Below are 22,075 nucleotides of genomic sequence, written 5' to 3'. Positions count from 1 at the left end.
TTTGAGGATTTATGCTTCTCTGATCATATGTATGATAAGCCTCTCCAAGACTAGGAGATTCCATATTAACATATCTAATGACATCTACAAGAGGTGAGATGAAGGAACAAACATATCTACAAACAAAAATTTCAAAAAAGACATGTTAGAAAATTATAATCATAAAACAATGGGATTTGGTTGTTGAATTCTTGTTGCTGCTTTAGTTTGATAAGGCACCATGTTTCTGCTTTGGGATCACTTGTTTTTATGGCTTATTGTGATGACGTACTATCAATAGGGTGATTAATTGTTTCAATCGTTGCATTGTTCTTTAGGTCAGCAAAATAGTTACACGTGTATTTGATAATTTTACATGATCTCTCCCAAAGGAGTGGGTATCAATTCTTGATTTTATTCTTGTTTAGGGCCCAATGGTTGATGCACATCCTTATGCTCCCACCCTTCTTTTTGACCAAGATTATCAATCAAGTGAATGTGCTTGAATGTGCCCCATATCGAGAAGCTCCTTGATGGCCTTCTTTACCTCTTCCTTAAGTCATCTAGGATGGCAATATGATGTAGTGATTATGGGCTTAGGACCTTCCTCCAACTCTATGTTGTTCTTAAAGCCCCTATGAGTGGGTCTCCCTAGAGGGATTGCTGAAAACATTATTGTTGTTAGCCTAGGACATATAGATGTGGTCTTGGGAGCCCATTTGCTTCATCCTAGATGCCATAAGGATGAGATAGAGAAGGCCATCAAGGAGCTTCTCGATATGGGGCACAATTGACCTAATTCATGCCCATTTGCTTCATCAATAGTCTTGGTCAAAGAGAAGGATGGGTTCATGAGGATGTGCATTGGCTATTGGGCCCTAAACAAGAAGACGATCGAGGATGTGCTGATATAGATGTGGCCTTTGGGAGTGCAACAATTGCATTCTTTGGGAGAGGTCATGCCAATTCAATGGAAAAGAGATGGCACTTCATGGAATGACGAATGTAATACCAAGAATTGTTTTAGCTAAGAGGATGGAGAGAACATTCTGTCCTGGGCAAGTAGCATCGGCTGCCCACTATTTGGTGACCACTACAAACTCTCCAAAAAGCAAAAAATCATATCATGTGGATGTCCAATCTCTTTATTGGTGGTCTTGGTAGATAAGAAGGATAGAACCATGAGGATGTGCATTGAGTACCAAGCCCTAAACAAGAAGACGATTAAGAATCAATACCCAACCCTTTGGGAGTGCAATGGTTGCATTCTTTGGGTGAGCATGTAGAATTTTTAGATACTACATAGGAGTCATATTTCATTTCATGGATTCCTAAAGTGAGACTCTTTTGGGAAATTTTGTCCATTATATGGTGAAGCCATTGGCAACCATCACGTTGAATTCTTTGAAGTCTTTATAGTTTTGGGACCTTTTCTAGCCACAAGATCCTCATCAATGAAGTAGCTTTATTATCGATGAGCATAGTGACTCTTTGGCCATGCAAGACCTTGCAACATCTGAAAGGATTGTACTTGGGAGTGCTAAAAAGTTTGACAAGGGTACCTTTTGAAGTATCTTCTTCTTCTTGCTGAACCTCATGCTTTGATTCTACTTCTTCACTTTCAAGATCAAGTTCTAGATTCTTCATCTAAAACTACTTTGATGTAATTAACTTGCCCCTTCCCGAGGTATCTATGGTTAGGTGCTTTGCAAGTGAAGCAAAGTTTTTCCTCAATTCGTTTTAGCTTCCTCGTCCCTTCTTGAAGGAAAATTCTTTGGTTGGTTGAAACCCTTGTGGAAAGGTTTATTTGGAGGAAAATACTTTTGCTAAAATTTTCTTTTTGCAATTGAAGTCTCAAGTGCTAGAGACCTCTTTATGGTTTCCTGCAATGATGGAGGTTCAAGAAGTCTCAAGTGCTAAAGACCTCTTTATGGCCTCCTACAATGATGGAGGTTCAAAAGCTTTGACCAAGTCTTTGAGAGGCTCAGATAACCCTTCCGTGAATAGCATAATCAGCCTTCTCTCTGTCATAGCAGGAACCATTATGAACAACTTTTGAAAATCAGCTACACAGCTCTCCACGGATCCATATTGCTCGAATTGTGCCAACTCCTAGAAACGAACTTCAAGGTTGTTTCTATCAAACGTTTCAATCAACCTCGTAATAAATTCATTGTAGGAGTCGATAAGATTGTGTCCATGAGTAATCAGCCCATGCCACCATTCATGTGCTACCCTCAAGGTGGAGAGTGGCAAAGTTGATGGTCTCATCTTCCAACAGTGGCTTTAGTGACAATTACGTGTCTAGCTTTTGTATCCATGCTTACGCTATACGCTTGCCAGATCCATCAAAAGTGGGAAGTGATAACTTTCTCTAAGTAGATCTCTCTCATTTTTTTGCGGCCCAGGATTTAGGTCTAGGGCCATTTCTTGTCTTCTTTGTATTCATAAAATTTGTAAGAGACATTTCATTTCATATCTCATCTAGAAGATCTCTATGTTCAAAATATCAATTTGTGATGTCATCCACCACCAAATTCTAAGCTTCGACTTCAGGAACTTCTTCCTTCCTATGAAGGAAAGTAGGTTGGAAAGGTATAGCCGTAGAACCAATGACAATCCCTTGATTGTTATTGTGATTATAGGCCCTAGAAGTGAACCCTTGACCATTATGAAGTCTATTCTCATGATTCCTAGCATATTCATATTACTCAGCATGGTGTGAATCAACTAAATCAGCATGTCTTTAAGGCGCTCTTACCCTTTCACAAGTCTGTTCTACCAAATCATCACCACCCATGGTTCTCTTTTCTATTTCTACCATATTAGTCTATTGTCCCCAAAATTCTGTAGACAAAAACTCTAATTCTGTATTTTTATGAAACTGAAACTTTTTTATGATTTCCCTTTGAGATTATCTATTTGATTTGTCATTGTGATGCATATAAAATATAGCTCTGCATGAAAATGACTAGCTTTCCAAAAATAGGCTGGCAAGACCACCAACTCTAATACCACTATAATGCTCTTAGCAAGATTGTTAACTGAAAAATCACCAAATTTTAAAATCAACACAATTTCATGTTCCTTCTGATCACGTAGATCCTGATGTGGGCAAGAGGAGAGCATACGGAAGTAAGATGTGGGTGAGTAATAATAATCACTTTCAGATATTGGTGGCAAGCCATCTAGTTTACAATGATAAACAATAGGTTCGATTAATGCCAAATGGCGAATAACATGCAAAACTGGATCAATGCTAAATTGGTGGATTATATAAATCAACTTTTGGCAGCTATGCCATCCAATTGTTGTTACAAATCAAAATGAAATGGGCTTTACAAATTTAATCAAAATATTCAATCAAATTCATTAATAAATTTAATCAATTTCTTGTGGTATTTCAGTTCTTTTTTTTGTTCATTACATGTTTCTATTGCTCCTGCTACTTTCGGCATTCAGACAACTAATTTCCAGCACAGCTTTTTACTGTTTTCCAAGAAAAGAAGATAAGGCAACAAGTTTATATGCTAAGATTCAGGTTGGTGAATTAATAATGGAATACTTACAATATATTAATTATGAATCAGTTATAATTGTGCTGATGGGGTGGTGGTTTTGGAAGGCTAGGGTTTAGAGGCCTTGAAGGCGGTAGCAATCTTTAGAGTTATACCAAGGTTAGAACCCTAAAGGCCAACAGATTTTGTTCTGGTTTGCACTAGGCACTTCGTTGATATGTTGGCACTGTTATGGAGAGGGAGATTCTCCCCTATACAAGACACGAATTGGTTGTTTGATGGGATAATTTGGTTCAAAATTAATAATGGTGACATTTTTTTGGTAAGTGTGCTACACGATTGAGCATGTTCTTAGGCTGATTTGTGTGATTCCTAATAGAGGTTGTATTATGATCATTGTGGGTGTCGAGATGCCAAGAATGATTTAAATTTCATGGGAAATTGAGTAAAGTCAATGCAAGCTGTGTTTCCAATTCTATTGATAGCTTCCATTGTAGGGATAGATGAGCAACCTTTAGGAGTTCTAAATGACAAAAAATGCAACAAAATAGATGAAAGGGTGTGCTTGAAAGTTGAAGTGGTTGTAAGGGATGTTGCATACCTAGCAAAAAGGAGAATTCATGTGGGTTCATCAAAGCTTATGCATATAGAAAAGGATCTCGAGTAAGTTTCTAAATGTATAAAGAGAGGCCAAACGAAGTAATATTACATTCAAATAAGCAGTAATCAATGGAAGAATTTATAGAATTGACAAGGGATAGGGAAAGAGGTACATTATTTTTGGCTTTTATTATACCAGCAAGGTGCCTTACAGGCTTACCCTATGATAATCACATTTAGAATGGAGAAGGGAAAAGGGGTACTTACCAAGAAGACTTGTTGCCACTTTGATCTTAGAGAGGGATAATAAAGGCTTAATAGATCAGGTTGGGTTCCTCTTATGCCTTAGGTGAATGTTGTTGGTATTTCTCTATTCTTGGGTTCAAGCTCCATTTTAGTGGTCAGTATTCATTTGATAAAGTCTCTATGTCCTTGTAAGTCAGTTGTCTGTGGAGCCATCTGCTGTAAATGTGAGTAAGAAAAAATTGTGGTTGTCCTTTGGAAAAGGTGAATTAGGAACTTGTTGAGACATGTCAGCCAGCTATAAGGAAAAAACAGTTAACAACCATTTTGACTGTGGACAAATTTTTTTATTTTTATTTTTAACTATTTTAGCCATGACTGAAATGGTTCCAGGGACATGGCTAAAGGGGTTAAAAGATTATTATTATTTTTTTCAGTTTTATTTAAATGATTTGGATGCAAACATTAGCAGAATGTGTAAAGTTGTGTATTTTACCTGATAGTGAGAGCCTTGAGTAAAATGCCACTGATGTTTATAGCAGATGCATTCAATTTTAATACTCAACATACCATATCATACTTATTTTTGCAATTTGTGATAGCATCAGTTTCTGTAGATAGCATTAACGACAATACACATTGCTGTTTAAGGTAGAAATATAATATATTTCTTTATATATATTTTGATTTTTAGTTGACCTATTCTGTGGGTAACATGTTTTATTCTAATTTCTCTTGAGGTGCAAATTAATACAATAAGATTTTTTTGGCTTAAAGCATGTAAGAACATTGCAAATTTTGAACTGAAAATCCCTGTAATAAATCTCTCTGGCACAAATGCTTGTATATGGACAACGTATCTCGAACCTATCACAAATCAGGCATTTCTTTATATATACTGCATGCCTTGTTCTCAGTTAGATGTTTAATGTTGTATCCTTCTTGTAGATGGTCTATAATTCTATTATATAATGCCCCTGATTGGACTTCCTTAGGAAATAGACAATTGTCATGGGATTTTCTGATTATACTAGCAGGAAATCAATTGTAAAATACAAGATATGGATGTAAACCCCAGTTAATGAATTCTGAACAACAGTAACATGCATAAATTATTATACAAAACCCCCATGCACCAAAATTAACCTTATATGATGGTAGATCTGAATGATTAGTTGCTGGAATTATTCTGACTGCAGCTATAAAATGCCAATAGAATTTTTTTTGCAGCTGAACATTGATTACAAGGTGCTGATATGCCAATCCCAAAGCCAATTTTCTGAACACACAAATCAACAAACCTTCACACATGAACTGTTATATACAAATCAGCAAATGTACTCACACAATACCCTGTGACTGAGTTGGAATGAATGCTGAAGCATCAGAGCTGATGTTAGATGAAGCACAGCTGCATGAGAAGGGGCCGTGATCAGTTGGGAGGATATGTTGCTGTCTGAGAGATGTTGATTTAGGTGAAAATAGATCTGATAGCCTTCTTCAACAGCCACAAATGACTAATGACAGCTGGTAAACCTTGAAACCTCTATCAAATTAGTGTAACTAATAGATCTGACCTTAATCTCTGAAACCCACAAGGTACAACAGAAATGATGATGATATATTAGCAGATCCAATGACTGAAAACCTCATCAACAATGGTTAATAGTCTGAAACTCTAGGCACAACATTAAGTATGGCTGCAAACAATAGTTAAAGCCTGGGTGCAGCAATTATTTACTGAAACAACACTTTGAGTTTGAACTTTGAACCCTTGAAAACTCCTAAATCAGCAATTATTTAACTACCACCTTTCAAAATCAGCAGTGTAGTAGCAGTATGGATGTATTGTAGCAGGCATACAGAAGTACAACAGTAGCAACAAAAATTCTATAAAAACCCTTTCAAACTGAAATCTTCAATTAAATCTCAACAATCACTACAGTGCAATCCCCAGATCCCCAGATGGAATCGTGTCAAATAGACAAGAGGGTTTTTGTCCTCAAGTCCAACAATGGAAACCAAGGTGGTTTTTGTCCCCCAATTTTCACAATACCAAGGATTTTCTTGCTTGAATGCTTCAATCTCCAAATTGGAAGGAATAGCAAAATGACAAAATTGGATAATTTGCTTGTAACAATGCCTTCTTTTATTGTAGTCTTTGGGGCCCTCTATTTGAATTCACTTTTTCCCTCCATGTATTTAAAAATACTTTTTGAATTACATAAACTTTTTAAATATTATGTAGGCCCTATAATAATATTTAAGTTGCTATTTTTGAAAAATAAAGTGATTGAGCCCAACTTAAAATATTATTATTACATTATTTCCCTTATTTTATCCCTTAGTCTATGCGAAATAGAGAATAGGCTATGGGTCCTCAATTAATTCCTTTAGTTACTCTGAGATTACCTTTGCAATTCTCAAAATATGCTTGTCAGGAAACTTTTGTAAATAAATATTGTACAATGCAAACTTGGCAGGCCTAATATCTGGCTGGGACTCAAGAAAAATTCCACAAACTAGGCACATTAAAAAAATGCACAATAGTAAAATAAACTTAGAGAATGCACCCAAAAAAAATGAATTTAGAGAACACAGAAGTCTATTTTGATCATAGTAGAACTACTTATAATTAGGGCTGACGTAGCAATTTGTGAGATTTTGCCAAGATCTAGAAGCAATGGAAATCACAAATAAGAGAACAAAATAGATGATAGGAATAAACCGTATTCCATCAAGATGCAAAATGTGATCAACTGGATCATCAATCTTTGTTCAATGAATGTCCGTACAAACAATGTAGATGAGCTTGCTTATATAGGCAAGGCTATATGGATATGTGAGCACACAAACATGACATGTGGTTCAATAAGAAACAAGGGTAGGTAGGAAATAGGTGTGGTAGATAGGATAAACAATAAAATATTCCACATGAGGTGGATCACCCACCGAAGATGGAATTATCACTCCACAATAAGTGGATATGATAAAGTAATAACAAGATCAACACCATAAAAAGTGGAAATTCTCCTACACACACTATCCCAATGTGGCACAAACACCCAAGTGTCTCATACCCAAACTACTATGAAATGCATTATCCTAAGTAAACTTAAGTATAATGTAATAATATCGATGATGAATAATTATTTACACCAACATCCCCCCTTAAGTGCAACTTAGGGGAATGCATTTAAGTCTACAATGCAACTAAGCAATGCAAGATAGGTCTCGACTACGAGGCCATGTTAGGTACCCATGTACAAATGCAAATGCATGTAAACCAATGCAATTAAATCTTTCACAAAGTGGGGAAAAAAAAAAAAAACCCAATGGGAAAAAACCCTCCACCAGAAAAGAGATGATGAAAGCACACAATGCTCTCAATGATGAATGAGAAGAACAAAATATGTCCCCCCCATAAGAGAGAAGAAGAGACCATGAAGCCCCCCCTCAATGTCGAATCTCTTGCAAAGATGGTCCAATGATTTTGACCAAAATACCTTCCCATTAGGAAGAAAGATAGCCAATGCTGCACCAATAATGTCAAAGTGTGACAAAACCAGGTACCAATGTCGATGACGATGAATCACTCGCTACAACAAAAAATGAAGATCTGGCATGGAGACAAGTTGCTTTGAGCATCATCTGGATACTCATAAATGGCAGAAATACTGGTACAATCAAAGTCTCATGGGAGCCATGCACAAATGTGTACAATCTAAGTCTCAACTGGAGCCATGCACCAAGTCTCACAAGATATTCCTAATCTACGTGTACAAGAAGATTACATCAAATATTCAACAATGATAAGATACAAAGAGGTGTGACACTTTATGATAGTGCGAGTACAACATTGCTCATGTAAGAGCATACCACATGATAGTGCAAATCTGGAAACATGAAAATGATGCCACCAAGAAGCCCTGTAGAATGCTGCAGAAAAATATGTCTCCAATTGGGATGTGGCCAAGAGATATAAAAGAGCAAATCAATCCCCCCCCTCTTGACTGCCGGTTGGAAGCATTGCAAGACAGGTGTAAAGTGACAAGAAAAAAATTGTGTTCCCAATTTCACTTATTAAATTATATTTGTGTTTTTAAAAGATTTTTAAAAAACTAAGTAAAAACAATTTATTATGCCCATAAAAAAAAACTTTATTAAAAAATAAAAAAGGCAATTTTTTTTTTTTGAAATGAGAAAAAACTTTTAATAAAAATTTATTAAAGAAAAAAAACTTTATAAAAAAAACTTTATTTTTTTAATTAAAAAAAACTTATGAAAAAATAAGAAAAAGTTTTTGTTTTTTTAATTTAAAAAAAACTTCAAAAAAACAAAACAAAACAAAAAATTTGTTTGTACACCCCCCCTCCCCCCCCCCCCCAATGGGAAGGGACCCGTAGAGCCATGCAGGACCACCTCAGATACTCTGCGGTGACCGCAGAGCCTCCCCCACAAAAAGTTGAAATTTTTTTTAAACAATGTAAAAGGTGACGACCCCTCCCTCTGATTAAATTCGAATTTAATTTTTTTTTTAATTTCTAAAAAATTATAAAAAAAGAAAGCAAATTTATGTTTAAAAAAATAAATTTTTTTTTCAGACCTGTACCTGCAAGTTCGTACGGCAGGCCAGGAGGGGGAATTTTTTCAACTTGGGGTAATGGAGGCCGATTTCGACGAATTGACAATCGATCCTGAGGTTTTTGGGCCTTCTGAGCGCAATGGCGATGACGGATTTGGCAAAAAATGCTCCAAAATTGCAGATCGTTGTCGGGACAAGTCACCACCCTCCACTTTCAAACGGCTCTAGATTTGGCCTTGGATGTCGGATTTGGACTAAACAAAAGGCGATTTTGACTTTCTCGAACCTCCTCAATCCAATGGTGACCTCAGATTAGACCCAACAAACTCCAATAATAACCTGCAATAGAAAGCTCCAAAATGGAAAACCCCAAATTTCTCTCAATTGGCAAACCAATGACACTCTAATGGCTTTGATATCATGTGAGATTTTGCCAAGATCTAGAGGCAATGGAAAACACAAATAAGAGAGAACAAAATAGATGATAGGAATAAACTGTATTCTATCAAGATGCAAAATGTGATCAACTGGATCATCAATCGTTGTTCAATGAATGTCCGTACAAACAATGTAGATGAGCTTGCTTATATAGGCAAGGCTATATGGATATGTGAGCACACACACATGACATGTGACTCAATAAGAAACAAGGGTAGGTAGGAAATAGGTGTGGTAGGTAGGAGAAACAATAAAATATTCCACATGAGGTGGATCACCCACCGAAGGTGGAATTATTACTCCACAATAAGTGGATATGATAAAGTAGTAACAAAATCAACACTATAAAAGGTGAAAATTCTCCTACACACTATCCTAATGTGGCACAAACACCCAAGTGTCTCATACCCAAACTACTATGACATGCATTATCCTAAGTAAACTTAAGTATAGTGTAATAATATCTATGATGAATAATTATTTACACCAACACAATTCAAAAATATAAATGAAATTCAATAGTTAGGATTTAATTGGGAAAGTAAGAAATGCTAAAAAAAATTCATAAAAAGAAACAAATGTTATTTCTAAAATTTCAAGGCATGCTGCTTTTCCATCCTCACAGCCCAAAATTATTTTTATTTTTATTTTTACACTACCCCCAATGGGGTTGAAGAGCAACTCCCCTCCTGGGGTCTGGGGGCAGGATTCCCAGCATGTTTCCTATCACAATACAGGGCTAGGTCAAGGGGTGGAGCCTGTCACCAAACCCAAATTAAGGCATTCAAGATCACATGGGCTTTCATGGTGCATATCCTTGCTGCTTATTTTTCTGCCAGCAAGCGAGTTTTCTGCCGACTTGTAGCTCGTGAGTTTTTAGGCAAGTTGCTCGGCAAGTACTTGTTGGTGAGTGACTTGCAGGGTCATGAGTTGGTGGATTACTTGCTGATTTTTTAAACTATGTCATTCTTTTGTGCCATTACAAATGCATTTTATAATTCATACTGATTTTTGTTAATTGCAAAAAAGTACAATTGATTTCACACGAATTATCAAAATAAATACTTGATAGAAAATAAGGAATGTTTTATGATATTATACAAGTGTAACTAGCTAGTGATGTCGAGAAAGATTTGCATTGTTTGGTCGGTGTAATATAATTGAAGGTGAGAACTTGAAGTCAGAAGGCTAGACTAGGCAAAACGTAACCTTATAAGCTGATTATTTCTACAGAGACAATGATATTTGCAAGAATTCCTTAGATAGAAAATTAGTCTGAAGAACGTGCTCAACTGGGATTGTGCTTGCATATGAAGCATTGCTGATGCACACAAATAATATTTAGATTACAGCAATTCCATTTTGGGGGTCTTGCTATAGTAGCTGGTGATTCTGCCTAGTGAAAAGACATAGAAGAAGCCAGATTGGGTACTAGATGATATACTCTAGAAAGGACAGAAATTCTGTGACGTTTGATGCTTTAAATTCTTGATGGTTATTACTCATTTCAATCTTGTACATATAATAAGCATACGTTGTTTCAAAATAAATCTTTACTGGCTAGGGAAAAGGTGCATCCACATTATTGGAAAAGTTGTAAAATGGATTTTAAATAGATATCATTGCTTTGGACAAGCTGTTTAATCAGGAACTTGTAACCCAATTTTTTTTTTCGCTTATTGCAGTTGAAGTCAAAGAGGCCAGCCTCAGATTCACTGGTACCAGACAACATGACCAAGCATCTTAAAAGCTCATGTGAGAGTGATGTGAAATACATGGACTAAAAACTGTCCATAGAGCCACTCATTGGGTTCATTCAATGGTAAAGACCTTTCTTTGGCGCCAGATTTTCAAGCAACATGGTTTCCCCACAAATCATTCTATGAATGGATTGATAGAAATAACTGCCCTAGGCTTTAGTAAGGCTTTACGGTATGTTACTTTATGGAGATTGTCGAATGAGATTATTTTCAGTAAGATAATTTGATTGCGGTTTTTTAATGCAATACTCGGACTAAAATTCTCTTTACAAGGACAGGTCTTTTTCGAAGAAAAATAATATTCTATTCTACCGGCAACTGCTATTCCTGTGCAAACAATCTTTACCTGTTATCAGAACTATCTTGGTCTTCTGTCACCTTACCCCTTAGTTGGCGGGTTAAACATTTTTTTGTAAATATAATTTATTTAGTACTTAATAGACATATATTTCTACAGTTTGTTATTTGCTGCTATTTCAAGAAAAAGTGTTTGTTACCATTCAGGAAGCTGTATTGAATTTGCCTATGGAAGAGCCTACATTCACCCTGTCTATATAAAAAACAACATAGTGAACAAAGTTAAAATAATGTGAAGACAACAACCCATTACAAAATGGGTCTGTCAGTCTTAAAAAGGCTACCCGTTCACCAATTCTAAAACATCTTGAAAATTCAGATGGACTGAAAATAAACAATCAGTACGAGAGAGGGAACTCTTCAAACCTACAGACAAGGTATAAGCTCTTGCTATCCTCAAGATTGTTCAGGGTTATGACTATCAAACTGAAAATAAACAATTAGTAGGACAGAGGGAACTCTTCAAACCCATAGACAAAGGTATAAGCTCTTGCTATCCTCAAGATTGTTCAGGGTTTTGAGTATCAAACATAATGTTTGTTTTTATGCTGAAAAAAAACAGAGGAAAGTCAATTAACAAAAGAAATAACAAAGTTGACAGGGAAAACACCTCAAGAATCAGAACACCAACCAAAAAAAACACATCAACCCAAATAAAAAATATCTGAAAAGACATTATGATCAGCATTCAGATTAAATAGTGTTTGCTTGTCTACCATTGTCTTTGCTTTCAAGTGTACATGCTAAAATGCGCACTGAAGGTTGGGCTTTGGATCCATTTAACGAATCCTTTATCTGGATTAGTTACAGATGTGACATTTTACCTTTGATAGACATACTATTGAGTGCTGCACGTAATCGGCAAATAAATACTATAACTCTATTCATTCATGCACATTAGTTATGCAAATTTAATGGTATCCTCTTTTATTTAGATATTCCATATTTTTTTTTGAAGTTTGACAAGTGGAATAGACAAAATTATTTGAAAAAAAAAAAAGAATTGGCTATTTTTTTAAATTTTTTAAATGATTAATTTTTCAAGTGAAAATATTACTTTAATTATTTATGTTTTTTAATGAAATTACAAATAATAATTTCAAATAATTAGAATTCATTTAATTTATAGTTATTTGTCTTATTAAAATTTTAATTATTGTAGAATACTTATTTTTTGAATTAGAAATCTATCTTTTATTTCTATCTTTTTTATAAGAATATATTTTAATTTAATCTTCTTTTATATTTCTTCTTTTAAGGTTTAATTTACATTAAGTTAAAATTTAATTTTAATTATTTTTGTTTTATGAAGTTACAAATAATAATTTTAAAATATAATAGAATTAATTTAATTTATGCATTTGTCTTATTAATTATTAATTTATTGTAGAATAATTATCTTTAAATTTTTATTTTTATATCTCTATCTTCTTATTCTCTCTCTCTAACTCATAAACACACACTCCTTGTTTCTCCCTCCCTCTCTCTATCTTTATATCTCTCCCTATCTCTCTTCATTTCTTTATATTTCCCTCTATCTATATATCTTCCTCTCTCTCTATTTCTCCCTCTCTCTCCCTCCCTCATTCCCTCTGTATCCCACAATTTATCTTTTTATCACTACATCTCTCTCCCTTTCTCTTCTTGTATATATCTATCTCTCGCTCCTCTTCCAATGTATGTCTATCTCTTCCTCTATCTCCCCATATTTCACTCCCTCTCCCTTCATATCTATTTGTCTATCTCTAGTCCTCTCTATATATCTATATATCAATCTTTGTATCTCTCTTTGTCTCCTTATATCTTGATATCTCTATCACTCTATCTCACCATCTATATATCTCTTTATCACTCCATATTCCTCTATAAACCTCTTTATCCCCCTATCTTTATATCTTTATCTCGAACTCTACATCTCTTTATCTCTCTATCTATTTTATCCTCTTCCTCTCTCACTCTATCTTCCTTTCTATCGAGCTATCTATATACATCTCTCTCTCTCTCTCTCTCTCTCTCTCTCTCTCTCTCTCTCTCTCTCTCTCTCATTTTTTGAGCTTCCACATATATCTAATCCTATGTCTTCTCTCTCTCTCTCTCTCTCTCTCTCTCTCTCTCTCTCTCTCTCTCTCTCTCTCTCTCTCTCATTTTTTGAGCTTCCACATATATCGTCCTATCTCTTCTCTATCTTTTTCCTTCCATATCTCTCTCCTTTTCTCCATCTTCATATTCATCTCTCTCTCTCTCTCTCTCTCTCTCTCTCTCTCTCTCTCTCTCTCTCTCTCTCTCACACACACACACACACACACACACACACACACACACACACACACACCTGATTGCAAGCATAACATGAGTCTGTTGGTTATGGAACTTGATTATCTTCCTAATTGAAAAGTTTTGTTTCGGTTATAATTGGAACCTTGTAAGAGGATGCAAAGTGGATTTGAAACTATCACTTCTCCATTGAGACCTTTGTTGCACAAGCAACATTATTTTCTAAATTTGGCCTACCAATTGATCTCTGTACTACACAAATTTATGCAAAAAATTGACCAATTTTGTCCTAATTGACCTTTCACACCTCTTCGGTATACCCATTGCACACTAAGGTGCGATTACTAGTTACTAATAATATATCTAGTATAATAATCATTGAAGAATGTGGACTACGAGAGATTTTAGTGGTCATATGGAAATGGAATGAAGTTTTTATAAATTTTGTGCGTTGGATATAAAGAATAATACAAGTGTTTTAATAGTAAAATAATGCTTTGCGAGTTATCTTTGTGTAAATGTGTGTTTTGCAATAATTTTTTGAACCTTATAAGACATTAAAAATTCTATTGTATTTTACAAAAAATTAATTATTTTATTTAGGTTTTTGAATCATTAACCATTTTCTAAGCATTCTTTAAAGCGTTAGTTTATATAACGATATGAAATTATAATTAAATTTAGATTCTTATATATGTATCACATATAAAGATATATACATATGATATAATAAATACAAAATTCATTTAGGATGGTTGTGGAACTTTAATATAAATGTTACATGTTATAATTTGTTATTTTGAGATAATATATAAATATTATACTTTGTTCATATAAATTTTTTATTTTTTATCATATATGATTTAATTTTTTAAGTTGTTGAAATGAAGTTTTAAACGTATTGATATTCTTTACACCATTTTCCTAATCTCTGTTAATTTTATCAGATTTGAGAATGCTAAGGGTTATTTTATTTATCACATTACTTCTTTTATCATACATTGTTTTGATCTCTTTTGAATATAAGCAAGAAACAACAATCAGAATTTATGATTTTTATTTCAATGAATATGTAACATCAATGTTCGTTTTTTTGTGCAAGTCGACTGGTTCAATATTTCCGATTTCTATATTGTCCCTTAACCGTAGCTATACACCATATCTACAATGGTGTGGAGGCATGCCTCTACGTGGAATAGCATCCACGTAGAGACATGTTTCCACAAACTCATGAGGGTTAGACTGATAAACATTAAAGACAATACGCTAAGATGCAAGATGGTATAATTAACCAATTTGACTTTAAGTCAACTAATGTTTGTCAAGCGATTAAATGTAACAAGTCGATTATATCGACTATTGGTTTTAATAAACATATTTAATAATTAGCTTTTTCTTTATTACAAAAACATGTGTATATGTTATATATACATATATATCAATAATATAAATCACAAACATTATTGTATATATAGATATATAGATACATATATGCATTTGTAATATATATTAATATATGAGTATTAAATCCAATCATCAATTACAAATACTTCAGTGACAATACATATAAGCTAATTTAACATAACTTGCAAGGATAAAGCAACTATCAAATGCTTCAGGCCAATTGGCCATTTAAGCATTTGATTTCGACGATCACAATTATCTAACCGAAGCTACACAACATTAACACTCCCTCTTAGCTAGGGAAGATTATTTCTATCCCCAACAAATGACATTACCTTCTTATGATATCAAAGAATCATGACATAACCACAAATATCACGTCTCATGATATTTTGTCATGGTTCTCAAAGAGTATCCAAGATCCATGATATGTGCACTGGTATCAAGTCGCATGATAGCTATCATGGGGATATAAATCATGGCCTATCCATGAATATTACGTCTCATAATATTCGCCATGATCATCTCAATCATTATGATTTCTCAAGATATCAAGTCTCATGATATCAATCATAATGCCTGCAGAGATGCAAACTATCATGACAAAGTTGTAGATATCAAGTCTCATGATATCTATTCATGATAGGAAGGTTAGAGTACTGTGAAGTCGTCACTCTACAATATTAACCAAAATAAGTGAAACTTTGAAAAATCGTCATCTTTCAAAGTCACACAAAAATAGTCATATAGTTTCACACATGACAAATAAGAAATAGTACAACAGATCAAAAATTACATTATCAATTTAACTTATATTTTCAACCATGCCAAGTTTCTTACGAAAGTAATCAACCTTTGCTTTAGATAAAGGTTTGGTGAGAATGTCTGCAGTCTGCTTGCCTGTACTCACATATTTTAGCTGGATAGCATTCCTTTCAACCATGTCTCTAACATAGTGATAAGGAATCTCTATATGTTTGGATCTATCATGAAATAGTGGATTAACAGATAGCTTTATACAACTTTGGTTGTCACAATGAATAAGAGGAGGATTCAGTGGTTGACCAAACAGGCTCACAAGTAGTTTCCTTAACCATACTGCTTCTTTGGTCCCCATAGAAGCTGCAATGTACTAGACTTCTGTAGAACTCTGAGCTACTGAAGATTGCTTCCTACTTATCTAGGATATCATAGCTGATCCTAGACTGAAACAACACCCTAATGGGCTTTTCCTATCTACCACACTTCCAGCCCAATCTGAATCCGTGAACCCATGTAGTTTTAGTTCAACATTAGCATATTTGAGTCCATAACCAACAGTGCCTCGAAGATATCTCAGAATATGTTTTGCAGCCATCAAATGTATTTCCTTTGGTTCACACATGAACTGACTAAGTGCATTAACTGAGTAACATATGTCTTTTGCTTCTTGAATCATTTTTTTGGCCCAAAGAGGCCTTTTACGATTCTCAAGGGGGATAGGATTTTGAGGATTTGAGTTATTCTCATTATCATCATTGTTTATAGTTTCTGGAGTCTCCCTCTGAATCCCAGGAACTAGATCTTCTTCCATGTTTTGAGGAGGATGAGGGTCTTCTAAATCTCGAGAGCTTTTAGATTCCATGAAGGCAATATCTTCTTCAAATATCATATCTCTAAGTTCAATTTGCTTTTGACCTGGAATATAAATCTTGTAAGCTTTGGAGTTTTCACTATAACCTACAAAAATGCCCTTTCTGCTTGAGGGATCTAGCTTGGTCCTCTTTTATTTTGGTATATGAATATATATAGGACAACCAAATATTCTTAGATGACTTATGTCAGGCTTAACTCCAGAGAAGGCTTCTTCCGAGGTTTTATTATCTAGGAGAGAGTGAGGGCTCCTGTTTTGAATGTATACAACAGTGGTAGATGCTTCTGCCCAGAAGAAGGTGTTTAAATTTTGGTCATACATCATGGCTCTAGCAGCTTCTACAATAGACCTATTTTTCCTTTCTGCTACCCCATTTTGTTGGGGGTTGTAGGGAACAATGTACTCCCTCTTAATCCCAACATTTTTACAAAAAATCTTAAATATTTTCGAAGTGTATTCCCCCCCATTGTCTGTCCTTAAGATTTTTATTTTCTTACAAGATAGATTTTCTACTAGGGCTTTGAATTCCTTAAATCTCATAAGGATTTCTTCTGACCAGGCCTGGAATTTGATAGGCAAAATGCCCATTTTTTCACTTTTGAACCGTATTTGATAGCTTAAAAAATTAGTAGAACGTATGCATTGACATGCTATTTTTTTATAAAACCGTATATATGACACTTCAAATTATAAATAAACCGTAAAATGATATAGTAGGTAATATATATACTAGTTTAGAATGTTTATTATAAAAATACAAATTTATTTAGAATATCTTGAAATGGAAGGATTTAGAATATGGAAGGATGTAGTTGTTTCTAATTTTATAATATTTTAATATAATTTTTTAGGATAATTCTATTTTTTCATATGAATTTAGAAACTTGTCATAATTGAAATGATAGAATATAATTGATAAAATATTTTAATATGAATTTTTATAATATATTCTATTTTTTAATATATGAATTTAGAAACTTAGTCAATTTAATTTTTTAAATATATTTAATAAGATTGTTATAGAAACTTGTTATAATATATATAATTTTAAAATTTTAATGTTTATTATTACTAAATTAGTAATTATTAATTGATTATCATTTAATGTTAATACATAATATATATATTAGTGTATTAATTTAGAAACTTATTTAGTAAATTTAAATTTTTTGCATATATTACTAATTTATCATTATTTTCTCATTAAGACAATGATTTTCCTTTTTTTCCCAAGAAAGTTGTGCATTGCATTTTGGTGTGGCTTCAATTTCTACTTTTATATTTTTTGACAGTTAATATTTTTCTTAAAACGTCAAATGAAAGGCATTGAAATGACTAAACCGTCATCAAAAATTCATGACAGGTAGGGGTGACCGTCAAATTCCAGGCCTACTTCTGACCCTTTACATTTTAGGAAATAGATCCATGTCTTCCTAGAATAGTCATCAACAAAAAAATGTAATATAAAAATCCTCCTAAGGAGGTTACAAACATTGGTTCACATAAATCAGAATGAACAATTTCTAATATATTTGTAGTTTTGCTAGTGCTGGAGTGAAACATGCCTTTTGTGTTCTTTCCAAGAGCACATCTTTGCACATACCTTCATGATTTTGTTTTAATTTGGGTAGACCAATCACCAACTTTTCAATTGTGGGAAGAGCTCGGAAATGTAGATGCCCTAACCTCTTGTGCCACATTTCATTTGAGTCTGGTGATTCATGTAACAAAGCTTGAGGGAGAGATGTGCATAGTTTATAAAGGTATCTGTGCCTTACTGCAATTGTGTAGGCTTTCTTTATGGTTGAATTCTTTGGCCAAGCCAAGACTTTTCCTTCCATGGAGGTGACTCTATAACCCTTGTCTTCAAGTGCTGAAATGGAGACTAGATTTCTTTTTATCCCTAGTACATATGGTACTCCTGAGAGTTGAAGAGAAATCCCTGATTTCATATTTATGGTGCAAGTCCCAATCCCTTTCACAGGGTAGCTTGAATCATTCCCAATGGTTACTTCTTCATTTGAATTTTCTTTTAAGTCATCAAGATGTTCTTTGAATCTAGTAATATGCCTGGATGCTCCACTGTCAATTACCCAAGTATTAGGGTTTGTTGAAACTTGACTTGAAAGGGCAAAGTAGAATACAAGCTTTTTTGATTTTTCATCTTCCCTTGATTTTCCAACTTCTGTAATGGAGACTTGAGTCTTTAATCTGTGTGGGCACTTAATGGCATAGTGTCCATATTCATCACATCTAAAACATTGGACTTTGGTCATATCTCGTTTCCTTTTGTGAGAGTATTCTCCTTTGTTTCCTTTAGGTTCTTTGCCCTTCTTCCCTTTAAAATTTCTTTTCTTTCTCTTTTTGTGTGAGGAAGAATTTAGAACACAAATGTCTTCATTTGAAGTGGTTTGATTATCTCCCCTTACAATAAGTCTTGATTCCTCCTGGATGCAACCAATCTTTAATCTATCAAAATCAGGTAGTTCGACATGAGCACTAATTCCTTGTATGAATCCTTCCCATGATCCTGGCAGTCCATTTAGTGCTAACAGGGTTAGCTCCTTATTATCTGCGGTATGACCAATTGTAGAGAGTTGGTCTTTTAATTCCGTAATTCTCATGAAATATGAGGCGATAGATTCACCCTTATGTATCTTTATATGATGAAGTTTTTGTTTTAAGGATAGTACCATGCTAGTGGTGTTAATTTCATACATGTTTTCAAATGTTGAAAACATTTTGCTTGTTGTATCCAATTTGGAGATGATAGGCACTATGTGATCTTTCACTGCATCTACCAATATCTTCATAGTTTTGTTATTGCTTTTTATCCATAGTCTTTGCTCATCTTCATCTTCTGGCATGGATGAATCTTTGTGCATTGGGGTTTCTAATTCCTGTTCTCTTAGTGTAGTCATGATTCTAAATTTCCATGAAACGAAATTTGATGCCCCTTTAAGGCGGTCCTCAAATCTAACCCCATTTGCCATTTTGAGGTAAGTAAGAGATAGGGGAGTTTATATGTGATTTCAATATAATTTCTATTCTTGATTTAAATATGATATGATCTTCCTTAGACTGGCTTTGATACCATGTTAATTTTATTAGATTTGAGAATGCTAAGGGTTATTTTATTTATCAAAGTACTTATTTTATCATACATTGATTTGATCTATTTTGGATATAAGCAAGTAAGAAACAACAATCAGAATTTATGATTTGTATTTTAATGAATATGTAACAACAATGTTCATTTTTTTGTGCAGGTCTGTTGGTTCAATATTTCCTATTTCTATATTGTCCCTTAACTGCAACTATACACCATATATACAATGGTGTGGAGGCATGCCTACGTAGAGGCATGCCTACGTAGAGGCATGCCTACGTAGAGGCATAGCATCCACGTAGAGACATGTCTCCACGAACCCGTGAGGGTTAGACTGATAAAAATTGAAGACAATATGCTAAGATGCAAGATGGTATAATTAACCAATTCGACTTTTAAGTCGACTAATGTTTGTCAAGCGATTAAATGTAACAAGTAGATTATATCGACTACTGGTTTTAATAAACATATTTAATAATCAGCTTTTTCTTTATTACGAAAACATATGTATATATTATATATACATATATATCAATAATGTAAATCACAAACATTATTGTATACATAGATATATAGATACATATATACATTTGTAATATATATTAATATATGAGTATTAAATCCAATCATCAATTACAAATACTTCGGTGACAATACATATAAGCTAATTTAACATAACTTGTAAGGATAAAGCAACTATCAAATGCTTAAGGCCAATTGGCCATTTAGGCATTTGATTTTGACGATCAGAATTATCTGATCGAAGCTACACAACATTAACAATCTCTCTATGTAAATTAGTATAGATATATTGAATACATCTTGTCTTGAGTTATTTTATTTACTCAAGAGTTATTTTTCCTTTTTAAGAGTTATTTTGTATTATAATTATTTAACAATTGTATTATATATATAATGTTTATTTTTTGAAGAGCTATTTATTTATTTAAAACTATTATTAGAATTGTTTTATTTTATCTACTTAAAAGAATTTTATAATTTGTCTTCTTTATTTTTTTTATTTTTTAATATTCTTTAACAAACCTAAGCAACTTATTTAGGTTGTCCTTCTAACATATATTCAAGTATATACAAAACATATCAATAGTACGAATTTATATTAAAAAAAGTTATATTAAATGCTAAAATGCACTATAATTTTTAATTTTTTAATTATTTTACGATTTTTTTTAAAAATAAATTATTTTATCCTATATATACATTTTATTTTTTGCATGGTCTCTTGGTATATATAATTACATATTACTCAACTTAATCCCCTTATGTCACATTATCATACTTTGACCTTTTAGAGAGAATTATTAATAGTATTAAATGATTTCTATGCTTTGGTGCATGTAGACAATTATTGAAAGTATTAAATGATTATTATACTTTGGTGTATGTTCATAACCTATATGAAAGCTTCTAATTTAGTATAGGGGGGGAGGATATTTGAATTTGATTTTACACCTACCTGTAATGGTGGGAAAATGGTGAATGACACACCACGAGGAAAACTACCCTTTCCCTCAAAGAGAGATGAGCGTCTCACTATTGATTACTATTCAAGCACTTTTCACCATGTTGCATTAGAAAGAGGAGAGGATAATTCACTAGATTCAATCTCTCCACACAAAGATAGTAGATTGAATTCTGAATGAATTTGGAATGTTAAGTTGATCCCCTTTTTCTTGTTTTATTTGGAAAGGAATTGATTGAATTATGTAGTGCAAAGTGACAAAGAATTGATTATAACTTGAGATCAGAATATGGGATGAAGCTATGCACCTGGATCTAGCAGTAAAATGTCAAGACGAAGTCGCCCTGCGAATTTGAGGAAAAGTTGCCCAGACTGTGGCAGGAATGTACATGGTCCTCCGAAAAATCCATGAAATGAAAAAGGGTTTTTCTGCCTCTGCAAATGAAGCCTGAATCTGAAAGTATAGCTACGCACCTGCAACCTACACACATAAAAGAGAGGAAATGGGTTGGGATTGGGGGTTTGCCTTTAGGTCAAACCCCAGTTTTGGAATTAACCAAGTAATGAAAGAAAGTACTTGCAAGTAGATGTAAATGAAAGACTGAATTGTAAATCACCTCAAGGGAGGTTGTAGTAGCAATGTTGATATAAATTCTTGTGTGGAATTGAATGTTGAAATCAATCTCCTCTTC

At 33.7% G+C, this 22,075-nt stretch overlaps 1 protein-coding gene across 3 annotated transcripts in view; it reads left to right on the top strand.

Moving 5' to 3' along the window:
* The window catches only part of LOC131060576 (DET1- and DDB1-associated protein 1), an 81,922-nt gene extending 70,335 nt beyond the window's left edge, over positions 1 to 11,587 (top strand). For all 3 annotated transcript variants that reach the window (XM_057993864.2, XM_057993862.2, XM_057993863.1), the window contains one exon: positions 11,049 to 11,587. In XM_057993864.2, coding sequence (XP_057849847.1) covers positions 11,049 to 11,147 — 99 coding nt within the window. In that variant the 3' untranslated portion in view covers positions 11,148 to 11,587. The remainder of the gene's footprint in view (positions 1 to 11,048) is intronic.
* Positions 11,588 to 22,075: the final 10,488 nt, after the last annotated feature.

This window comes from Cryptomeria japonica, chromosome 8, assembly GCF_030272615.1.
Source record: "Cryptomeria japonica chromosome 8, Sugi_1.0, whole genome shotgun sequence".
NCBI classification, from domain to species: Eukaryota; Viridiplantae; Streptophyta; class Pinopsida; order Cupressales; family Cupressaceae; genus Cryptomeria; species Cryptomeria japonica.
This window is presented reverse-complemented; position numbering and strand designations above follow the sequence as displayed.